Genomic DNA, 12,235 nt, shown 5'->3' on the forward strand with positions numbered 1-12,235 from the left:
ATTTGTTTTAAAATGTAGCAATGGCTTTTATCAGGATAGTATCATCAGCCATTGTATCTCCACTATTGGATGAAGCCTTCTGTACCATATGCTGTTGCCATTCATCACAGTCTAGTCTGGTAATTGCCATCTTACTCCTGCACCTAAGCTGATTTCATTGCACCATCTCCAAGGTGGTCATTCTGTTGGACACGTTCTCTCCTTGTCGGCCATCATCCCATCTAGCACTGTGTCCTGCCCAAGAGATGAATGCCAGAACATGCAAACCCCAAAGGAGGCCACTGTAACCATCATTGCAAGTCCCTTCTCTGGCTGCAAGGCATGCACGTGCTTAACAGCAGCCACCGGCTTCTCACCTGGACAGCTTCTTCAGGTCTCGAACCATCTCCCTCACTGGCTCCAGTTTCTTCATATCCAGGCCTATAATAGACAAACACCACAGTGATGTTTAATAAACACAAGCAAGCACTATTCCTGTATGTAATGTTAGCAATGGCATTCTTAAAATACAAAATAAAAATTCCAATCCATAGATACAAATTAAGATTTTTTCAATCATTATAAAAAACAGTCATTTTCCAGTCCACTGTTGGATGCAGATTTCCCCCACACCTTTCATTCAGGGTAGTTTGGACCATACTTCTCCATGCTGGCCATTGTAAAGGGTTGGGTGAGGGCCAGGACCAGGAGCAGTTCAGATATCGCTCACCCCTGACTTTAACCGTGCCTGGGAATTGAACTCGGGTAGTTAGGTTCATTGTACTAATCCGATCGTGTTGATTATGATAACATAAAAACAATCGTAATTATCACGCAGAATGAGTGCCTTTAGAATGTTAGCTTAGAGTAGCAGGACATATCACTAAAACACAATGGCCAAAGGATGAGGCTGGTGACCAAGTGGCAGCCAAAGTAGAAAATGCACAACAGAGGATGACTACTGTGGAGGTGGAGCAATAGCATTAGTCCATGTGCAGGAGTGACATGGACTGTAGCATCACAGGACCATGAGGGAGGGTGGAGTCTTGGGGAGGACTTCAGCAGTGGACAGATGGTGGTTGAAGAAAAGTATGACTGACTTGTGTTTAGGAAAGTACTATAATGGCAATTGGTATTTCCACTACACACAGACAACAAGACATAATTACTTATAGATTTGCCACATTAAAAATATATACTTTCAATAATAAAGTTACCATATTTTGTTGCTATGAAACTTTGCAGCTCCAAAACACTGAACCAGGCTGAGCATCCACAATCCACCATGAAGACAGTCACCCCCAAGGCCACGAGTTGGAGACTAAAGGACTAAAAGCAAGACTGCTCCTTGTCGAAGCAGCTGGCACTCACCCTGCTCTGCAGCTGCCATGGTCATGACCTCCAGAATGAGCTTTGTCACCGTGTGCAGGGCAAACTCCGAGCCGTCCGAGCATGGAGACTTCCTGATCTTCTCAAACAGCTCTGTGAGAACGAGACGTCTTAGGAATACCAAACACGACGTGTGATTGTTGTTCTATAAACTGAGTACTGCATAAGATATCTGACGTATGATCATATGCAGCAAGATTACCAACCCCTCAACAAAAATGTGCTTTAGAAATAATCGCAACTGCACATAGTTGATCACTTCCTTCTAAATTTGAAGCTTCCATGCATTTTCCATAACCTTCCATTGTAATAACAGATACCTCTTAGTATATCTACTGAAATTTTTTAAATACTTGTTTTTACCATTACAGGCAGTCCTCGGGTTACGGAAGACCAACTTACGTTACCCGGGGACTTCCTGTATTTATCATTACATTGTTTTATCCTGATACATAAAACAAAAATACTGAATGCTAAATTTACCATATGATGTGTGGTGCTAAATTGTAATACAATCAAGTGTTATTCAGATGATAAGAATTGGTATTTCATAAAATTACTCTTGAATTATTTTATTCCGCAAGACTGAACGGTCAGTAAAGTATAATACATGTGTACATTAATTAACTAATACTATGTTTAGTGATAATTTTGTTGATACATTATACCATGTAATGTGTCAACTAAACATTAATTGCTCTATTATGAACAAAATATGAAGATTGTGAATTAAATGTCACCATTTGACTTAAGCAGACCTCAGTTAGCACGTTGTCAGGGACCAACTCTCTAGTAATGATGGAAAACAATTATTTGTAACTCTCACAAGCAATTACAGTTATATTTAATGTGCGAATAAGATTAAATCCTGAACATATTCACTAGTAAAGGTGCACAGTCACATAAATATTGCAATCCACACACCTGGGCCACCAGCCTTGACAAAGAATGTCTTTAGGGCAACTCTCTCCTCCACGTTTAAATTTGCAATTGTCAGTGTCTCATGCAGACTGGTCAAGATGTGCACTGCAGAGTCGTCAAAGCTGAAAATACATGTACATCATGACTGCAATTGTAAATAACACTCCAAAAACATAATCTTTTTACGTTTCCTCAGACAAAACGTGACAACTTATAATAATTTAAAGGTGGGTCAAGTTTATGATATTTGTGATTTTTAGCAGGTATGTTTGCTTGTGGGAGGCAGGTGCAGTTTCTGAAGAAAACGCATACAGAGGCTGCTTCATGCTGTTAATTTTAACGGCAATGAGTCACCTTGACATTTCAAAACGTTCCCCTTAACAGTACCATACATTTATAAAGCACAACTGCAAAACATTCACATGGTATGTCCTAATCCAATTTTACAACCGGATATGCGTGTTTTGTGGTGGTTTGGTGACAGAGTTATTGTTAAGTGTTGAACTAGATGCTACTTAATTTACTGGTGACTTTTATTTTATTCCTTTAGTTAGAAAAAAATGTGTTTTGTAATTGCTACATCGTGAATTTGATATTTACAGCATAGTATACAAGGTACAATTGGAAATTCTGCCCATAAGAACCTCTCTAAATTAAGTCTTCCTATACCCTTCTAGTCACTGCATGCACATACTCTTACTGAATTAATGTATTGCCCAAGATTTAAAACTGCTCAGAGCCTATTAATATCTGACAGCTTGAGGACACAGTGACTGGAACAAAAAAATCGTACAGCATACCGGGATCGCTTCCTCAAGTCATTCACAACTCGTGCCATTTCATTCATTTTGTTCTTCATTTCTGTTTCTGTTCATGGATGGAATTACAACAGAAAAGCAATGGCTGTCAGCAAAACACGTCTGGTCACTGTAGCATGCTGTATTCGTGTTAATCACCTTCAAACAAAACATCTGCTGATATGACACATCAACAACTGTAAAGATACCTTGTGATTCTTTGCCCAGGGCTTCCAAAAGCTAAAGAGAGACAACACACGTATTCGTGTTAATACAGAACCAATGCATTGAATCCACACAACAAGATATCGTTTTTATAGAGCGTCATTCATACACACTTCCTGTACCGTTTTCTCTTCGTGAGCCAGAGTATGGCACCACCTGAACGCCCACGGGAAGGGAGTTTCACTACATTTGTGAGATCCACGAACCCTTGCATCTACAGTGCTATATTGCAGGCATGAGCCACCACTGCCCGGTGGAGACAACTTTAAAATATGAAAAAAAAAATTCGGAATAGGTTGCACATAGCCTGATTTCTAGCTATTTTAAATCTCGATAAAAAAGTTTTACAAATGTATCCAAATGCCAAAACATCTTGGTTTACCTTTAGAAAACTCCCTTATCTAGATTGAACAAAGATGTAAAGTCAGGTAAGTTGAACCTCTTGAAATAATGTTAAATTGTAAAGCTTTCTCCCAACTTATGAATTGTGTATTGTAATAAATGATTTACATTGGATATCTTCTCTTTCGAAATACATTTTGCTACCTGCCCAGAAAACGTAAATGTCCAAATGCCTGTAGAATGCAAGAATATTAACAATCTGTTTCCGTACTGTAGAATATGAGAATATTAAAACTCCATGAGTGCCACTGGAAAAGAATAACAAACGATGAAAACGCGGTGTCACTGCAGTAGAACCATGTATAATGCTAAACAAGTGATTTGGTGATACTGCATTAGCAGTGGTGTACAAGCACAAATAACAATCACTCAACACATTCATCAACTGGCGATGATGTGCAAAGGGAAAAAAGTGTAATAGATGACATTTCGGGTAAAATGGCCCTTCATAGTACATATTGCCTGAAGTGTCTTCATTTTGGCATATGTGCAATGAAGAATAATGTGCTGTGTTATGCAATAGAACGCTCGTATATTACTATGCTGTGAGTGTCACGTCTATAGAATACTAGCATGTCAAATAGAGAGTTGAGTAGTGGTGAAGCAGCAAAGACCTCTGAAGGCAGCTCCTCCACCGTCTCCATGAGTGCGGCCGTCTGTGAAAAAACGACAATGTAATGTGAGCCTGGATATACCACCACCATACATCAATATGTTATTCATCTTGTAATGAAACACTTTGCAATAAAATGCACATCATCGCCAGTACCGCTAACGAGACGACATTTCTCCATCATCTCCATCCATTGACTACGCTTCGTAGTTGCGATAAGATTTGCCCTTACAGTACCCAATCAACTGGCTTCAAGTCTTCTCTGTGGTCACCACCTTCTAAGTTCGACTGCAATGATATTCTTGGTAACCTGCCCTCCATTCTAGACACGAGTCCTATCAATTGTCACAATTTCTTAATTACATCTACTTCACTTTTTTCCCACGTTCAATCATTAACTTCAAAGAGGATTACCCTATCCTATGGGATTCCTAGCACTCTCGGTATGCACCCTTCATTGTTAAAAGTTGCTTTGATGAAGGATAAGTCTCTGACCCACAAAGAATACAGAGACATAACTCTTGCCTCAAACACCATCTCAACATTTGATCTCTCTACTATTCCAAAGTGGTATGTGTGGTCCGCATTCTCACTTCCGACCAACACCTGTGATACAGGAGCATGGGACCCATCGCTAGCCACTGCCATAAGCTCCGTGCTAGAGAAGCTCACGTTAAGAGCCCAGTGTCAGACTTGGCGCCCACCAGTGCCCAGAGCTGTACTACCCCAGCCCGTGAGCAAACCTGCACTGACTACACACTACATGTCTCCCAGGTGCAAATCATCCATTGTGAGCCTTCAATGGTTTTCTCTCTGCTCTTCGTGGATTTAATGAATGCATGAAGTATCATGATGCTGAATGAAGTTGGAGAATATATCTGCTTAACACTGGTTCTCACTTCAAACCACACTGATGTTTCTCATAGTAATATACATTTCTTACAACCTAGCAGTTCCGATGGTATTTTCTTCACATAGATCATATGCTTTCTTAAATTCTATGAACAAATACAAAGTATCTCTGTATATTTCCATCTCAATAAAGTTGTACATACAGTTCTCATTTCCATTTTCGAATTTAATGAAAGGACAATGGCCCTTTCCAATTCTGGGGAAACTGCTCCCTGTTCCCTGCAGGTTTGATACTCTTATCCTGCTCCTCCGTCATCTATCAGCGTCTCGTGAGTACTAACACACCCTCCTGCTCTTGCCTGGTTTTAGCTGTTTTATTTGAATTTCAATCTTTTTTATGGTTTCTCTAGCTCTTCAAAATTCTATATCTTTTGAAAGTGACCTCTGCTATCGCCTCATGCTCTCAGTGAATCAGTTGAGTCTCGTAATTCCTCCTTATTCAAGTGACAAAACCAAACCCTCCGTCATCTCCAGCACTTCCTTTGTGAGCACGCTCTGCTATAAGTAGCTGAATCTAAATATACCCTATTTGCGCTTCTGTGGTCAAAAAGGTGGATAACCACAGTGTAGAGAACATATTTTTCCTATCTCTAGTTACCATATTGCGTTCCCTCTGCCTGCTTTTGCCAATATTCAGTTCCATCCTGAGCCAGTCTCTCACTATTTTCTTGTTATTTCGCCTGTATGCCCTCCCGCTCTTCCTTAGTAGCATCTGAAGTACTGAGACAAAGGTGGTCGGGCGTGGCGCTGGCCACCCACCTCGTGTACTGTGCCGGCCTTCATAGGTGCTGGCTAACACCACTTGCCCTAATAGTCTGTTAAGGCTATACGGGTGTTTTTTGTCTTTGTGTACACATGCATAAAATGAAAATGTACATAACATGTATCCTACTATGGTGAGACTGAGTCTCCGACACTAATTCCAACGATCTCCCTTCTGGTAGTCTATTCAGTGTTTTTGGGGGATTTGGCCTCAGGTAAAATAGCTTGTGCCCAAGTTAAATAAAATACATGTTGCCAATACAGTAATTACTGTACGAACGTGTGTTCCCATGCTCAATAATGATGTGGTGCCTCCATTTGTCGTCCTGAGTCACTTGAGGAAACGCCATGTTGCTATGGTGCAGACCAGTCTGTGCAGAGCACACCTGCTGCTGAATTCTCATCCCATGCCACCAGGTGGTGCCCGTGATATTTGCCTCCGAAGGAACCCTGCTGATCTGCATCGCTTCTACTTTCTTACATGGTATATCCCATCAATGTACATTTTGGTTCATACATGTAAGCGACTTTCTGTTGTTTTTAAATATTACACCTACAAATTAAACCGGGATCTGAATCCTTCAGTTATAAAGGCTTGCATAACTGGGATACTGGAACGTTTGGAAGGAATGTCTGTGTCAAATGCTCAGTGCTTTAGTGGACAATACGTGTAGCTGTAGCCATGGAAAAGCACACATTGCTTTATGACTATCTTGTATTGTACTGTGAGATCATGCACCCATTGTTGTACTGTACTCACCTCTCGAACGGCTTTTTCCACATCCTCATCGGATCCACCAGCAGCTGTGGAGGGCTAAGAAAATAACAGTGTAAGTAAGTTATAATTCACCTCTCCATCAGCCATTATTCATTTAGATTTATCGTTTATGTATGATTCAGCTGAACATTCATGCATGCACCAAATTTACACAATGTAAATTAATAATCGGTTAAAATCCCATTCAATAACATCTCATGTGATCTACCCTCAAATGCTTATCAATAACACACATTCCAGTCCGGTCTCTGTGAAGTCAGTAGTTTTTTTCTTGCATGATGAGACGACGTTTGCTACAAAAGCAGGCCAGGGCTTGTTCCAAATGGACCACAATTACATGTGACTCATAGATGCAATGCAGGTTTCAGGAAAATACTATAATATAGTGTGATCTCATTGGGTTCTTACATTGACTTAAAATAAAACAATACTTTAGAAGCATTGAAGCATAACATAGGAGCTCTTTATAAATGGGGAAAAAGCCCATCAGTTTGAGAATTTAAATGCCCTGGTTCACAAGCAATGTCAACTTGTCAACCTTATTTGAGTTCATCAGTACAATATTATTGTCAGGTGGCATGGTGAATTGAAGCTTTGACCAAGTGATTAGAGGACACATCAGCCTGACTCTCACAGTGAGCCCACAAAATACAATTCATGCCCTGATTAAGCTCCAACTCATTCTATCTCTCTGGGGTTGATAAAATTGGTACTACTTTGTTGACAATAGTGGATAGACTAACCCCCACCATGGGAATGTGGCACTCCCACGCCACGAAAGCGCAAAAAACATGGGGAAAATGACTCCATCTACTCCTGCGCAATTGGATGTGATTTAGCAGTTGCGTGAGCACAGTGATGGAGTGCAATAGCCTGGCAGGCCGAGTCCTGGGTATTCACCACACAGCACAGGCTCATGGGCCGAACACCACCCCCATATGCAGCCATGAGCAGCTCACCCCATGGTACTTGCGGTGCACTTTGAGGACATCGAGGGGGCTGAGGAAGCTGCGCTGGCCCACGGGAGTCTTCCCCTCCCTGGCAGGAACGATGGTTGGGCTGACGCCATCCAGCGACGCTGCGTACCTTCAAAACGGATTAAAATCACATTCGTCTATCACCTTATTGCACTTTGCTAATCAAATAAGCTTTTTTAAATTTATATTCATGCTATTGTCACAAAAAGTCAGTGTGGGATGGTGAGGTGGAGTTCAGATATCACTAATCATGGACCTTAACCATGGCCAGAAATCGAACTCTGACTGGAGGATTCATAGCTAAGTGCCGCACCCACTGCACCATCGCTCCACGCAGCAGGGATATAAAGCTACATTATCACTGTTGTATAAGCTTAGTACTTATATAACAGCTTAAGCAGTGCAGAGTGGAGCTTCGCTTCTAACTCCATAGCCACCACATCAGCAGCACCAGTTCAACTGGTAGCATGAGCAGAGGGTAACTTAGTTAGGTATTAGATATATAGTAATAAGCACAGCTACTATAACAACTTAGGAAGGCCTTGGTGCTGTGTAATTTGATTGTGACAGCACTGTCCTGCAGGAGCTGTACATGTACCTGCTGTAGTGGGTGATGGAGATGTAGTCATAGGGCAGCCCATAGTCACTGTTGCTGTCTTCCATGCGGCTGAACTGGCACAGATCACCTGAAAGTACAAAGACAGTGCTTACTTTACTGACACCGACATGAAAACAATGTCAATATAGGGAGTACTAACTGTTTTTTATTTTACCAGGTAAGGCCAACTGAGCTATATAGCTATTTTTCAGGAGCAACCTGGCCACAAATGATAGCTCAACATAGTGGAGTATCATGTGGAAATGTACAGCAGCCAAATTCTCTAAACGCATGTTGCTAAATGCGGAGGGAAAAATCCGAGGAACCGGAGAAAAATCTACGCGACCACAGGGAGAACATGAAAACTCAAAATATACAGGCGTCGGGGTTGGGATTGAACCCACGGCTTGTATACCAGGCGAAGCAGATAACATCTCACCACCAAGGCACCCATTACTGCAATTGCACTTTAGCTCAATTTACAAATTAGTACAATATTTTATCATCACCTTGCCTTGTATCACCTTAACATAAATAAACGCACTTGCTTGCCCAGCACACAACACTTATAAGGAAATGCAAGTCTGTTTACTTGTTCATCATTGGTGTTCCAAATCAAAATGTCTCCATACTCATACGGTGCTCATCACTATTGATTACCCTGTGGAAATTCCATGTTATCATGGCATGATCAGACTTTCCATAGGATAAACACTGTTAACTACCCTGTAGGTGGTACATATATATTATCAACCCCAGAGGAATGATGAGCTGAGTTGACCCCTAACCAGGATTGAACCCTTTACCTTACGATTGTCTGTGTGAACCATTACTCAAATACGTTTCCCAGCCTGAAGTGATTCCTTTCCCACCTAAATAACTTGACAAGCCTCTCCTGAGAGACATCAGGAGAGACATATCAGGAATATCCACAAGCACAACATTCAGTGGGCTGTACAAGCAGTTTAAAATCATTAACATGCCTAAATTAAGAATTAAGCCACCTCCAGTTTCCCCATCTCCTGGCATGCATCTCACTGCCTCTGACAAAAGCCACGAATGCATCATGTCGATGAACATACCCTCCTTGATGTTGTCTTCTTGGATGTGGACGTGCTGGTCACGGTCGTGCCGGCAGTGCTCGTGGTGGTAGCCGAGCGCGTGCATGAGCTCGTGCAGAACCGTGCCCTTCTCCACCTTCCCAGGCTCCAGGGACACGGACTGGGCCCCTCCCTTCTTGCCCAGGAACGACCAGCTCCTGCTCACACAGCACCCGGCATTCAGCAGAAAACCAAAAACATTAAACACGGATACTACAGAGACAGGACATGCATCAATGATGTAATCAAAGAGGAGATACATCTCGCTTGACCTGCCCAAACCTGAACCAGGATGAAGAGGAGTCTCTGTGATGCTTCTCACTGGGGCTGCTCACCCGCCCAATGCCTGGAAGTTGATGTAGTCATCGGCGCGCTTCCTCGGAATGAAGCGCACGCAGGTCTTCTCGTTAAACTCCTGGATGGCTTGCTCGATCACATCCCGGTCCTTGGCAGCTGCCATTCAAAAACATGAACCGCAAATATTTATAATGTAACAAGTAATATTGGCCATTCATTTTGTGTACTGCCAGATAATCGTGGTTGCATTTTATAATGAGGTAAACACGATGACACAATTCTTGATAACATTTCAGGAAATTCATTTTAGCAATATGAACCATGGTGAATTTAACCCCACTGCTAGTGCCACGGTGGAAAAATGGTTAACTACCTCGCCTGGTTATACATGATATTGTGGGTTTGATCCTAACCCTGACACCTGTATATTTGGAATTTGCATGTCTCTCTCCCTGTGGTCGTGTGGATTTTTCTCTGGGTCCTCTGGTTTTTCATTCACATTTAGAAACGTGTTTTAAAGTATTTGGCTGCTATAAAAATGTCGACAAAGCCACTTTGTTGAGCTATCATTTGTGGCCAGGTCACTTCTGAAAAATAACTATATAGCTCAGTGAGCCTTACCTGGTAAAATAAACAAAATAGTAAATAGCTTTTTATATCCGAACTAACAGTATGCATGCTTGTTCACGGGGTTGATTGATGACACTTCTGCCATGTGCAGACAACATCCTATAGATGGAGCCAGCAAGCTGCAAGCCAGCTGAGTGAGCAGCACACGCAATTGCAGGTCAAATCCCAAGTCCCTTCTCGAGGAAAAGCAATGTTTAACGGCGTAGTAAGTTTTATATTTTCTGCTTCGTCAGCAATGCCTACAACTATTGTATTTTACTTATTGCGGTGAAGTCAAGTTCAGACTTTGGCCAGATGTGATCTAATTAAACCACTCTCAACTGCACAGCTCACTGTGCAATACAAGGGTTTTATGATTGCTGAACATGGCAATACAAGGGTTGTATGATTGCAGGTTAATTCGTGACCCAGGTTAATATTACAGTCCTATGTCTCTACTGATACAGGGGAAAAGGGAGCCCAAATGTCAACATGTAACTGGTTGACTAATACACAGAAACCACATTTGCGGGCAGATAGAGCAGTTCTTACGGAAAGCGATGGAGATGTTGTAGGGGATGCGAACTTTTCCGTCTGGTTGTTTGGGCCAATCCACGACTTTCTGTGAGAGATCTCCAGCAATGTCGCCTGTTCTCATCCCATCTTCTCCTAGAACTGAAATAGGAGAGAGAAAATAGATAGTGCAGGCATCAGCAGACCTTCCAACAGAGCTTTTGTCTGTGTGTTGGTTCATTTAATTTCCTCTACAGAATGCAAGTCAACATGAATTAATCTGAGGAACACTTAGCCTATATACAGAGAAACTAGGACACATTACCATATAAAAGTAAAAAACATTTCATTGAATCTAATCATAGTTTTAATGAAATTATGCAAGCTAGTTTAAATTAATTTGACATTTGATGTTCAAAATGGCAAAAAATATTATACATTTCCGAAAATTCTAGATATTAATGATTATTAAAAACAACTAATTAGAGTTTCTGATTATAAATCTGAGTAAAACATTATTGCTTTAAGAACAGTATAAGAACATTCGTTTTTAAGTGTTATGTATAATATTAAATGCATTCTCTTTAAATCATGAAAAGCCCTATGAAGGAAATGGCCACTATTCAGTGCAAGGAGACAAGGATAGAGGCCACCTTCAGTGACCAAACGAGTTTGGTGACTTGTACAACCTTCAGACGGCAATCACATACTCTTTATTTTTCGACTGGTCTGTAACTGTGCCTTAAGATGATTTTGTGAGGCTACCTGAGGTAGCCGAGAGGAAATGTACAGTATATCAATGTTTTGTATTTGCTGTTTTACCAAAATGCAGGGATCAAAGGAAAATAGTTAATGTTAACTTAAATTATAGAAACATAAATGGGCCTGGGCAGGATACATCACTGGAATAGACAACAGTGGATGTACAAAATTGGTGAGGAAATTAATAAAACCAAGAGAATGCCCACCATAGAGGTGGAGCAATAAGATGAGTTCACGTCTACGAGATGGAAAGTGGCATCGCAGGACCAAGAGGGATGACTTTGACATGGAGAGGTCTTCATCAAACAGTGGATAGGGAATGGCTGATTATGCTAAAGCAAGTCACTTGTATCATGTACTCATGAGGGCCTGTAAACTGCTACTAGACTTCATGTCCTCTGATCCATAATAACTTTCTCGTGAAGTGCCTCAAATCTATTAAACTGGCATAGTGCCACAGGTTTCCCCGTGTGTCTGCGGAGACTGAAGCCACCAAGAGCTCCTGCTTCTCGATCCTTGTCGAAACTGTGAAACTACGCATGAAACACTTATGCTCACATCTACAATTCCAAACACGCTTATAATATGGTGAGCTCGACCA

General features: G+C 41.4%; 1 protein-coding gene across 3 annotated transcripts in view; it reads right to left on the reverse strand.

Annotated features, from left to right (window-relative positions):
- Positions 1 to 12,235, reverse strand: part of LOC144736680 (uncharacterized) — an 828,508-nt gene that overhangs the window by 44,309 nt on the left and 771,964 nt on the right. For all 3 annotated transcript variants that reach the window (XM_078619283.1, XM_078619277.1, XM_078619289.1), the window contains 12 exons: positions 10,912 to 11,034; positions 9,789 to 9,906; positions 9,436 to 9,611; positions 8,354 to 8,441; positions 7,738 to 7,864; positions 6,761 to 6,814; positions 4,328 to 4,369; positions 3,296 to 3,326; positions 3,090 to 3,156; positions 2,293 to 2,411; positions 1,351 to 1,461; positions 357 to 420 (listed from right to left, as the gene is read on the reverse strand). In XM_078619283.1, the coding sequence (XP_078475409.1) occupies positions 357 to 420; positions 1,351 to 1,461; positions 2,293 to 2,411; positions 3,090 to 3,156; positions 3,296 to 3,326; positions 4,328 to 4,369; positions 6,761 to 6,814; positions 7,738 to 7,864; positions 8,354 to 8,441; positions 9,436 to 9,611; positions 9,789 to 9,906; positions 10,912 to 11,034 (1,120 nt within the window). The remainder of the gene's footprint in view (positions 1 to 356; positions 421 to 1,350; positions 1,462 to 2,292; positions 2,412 to 3,089; positions 3,157 to 3,295; positions 3,327 to 4,327; positions 4,370 to 6,760; positions 6,815 to 7,737; positions 7,865 to 8,353; positions 8,442 to 9,435; positions 9,612 to 9,788; positions 9,907 to 10,911; positions 11,035 to 12,235) is intronic.

Source organism: Lampetra planeri, chromosome 3, assembly GCF_965212315.1.
Source record: "Lampetra planeri chromosome 3, kcLamPlan1.2.h2, whole genome shotgun sequence".
NCBI lineage: Eukaryota > Metazoa > Chordata > Hyperoartia > Petromyzontiformes > Petromyzontidae > Lampetra > Lampetra planeri.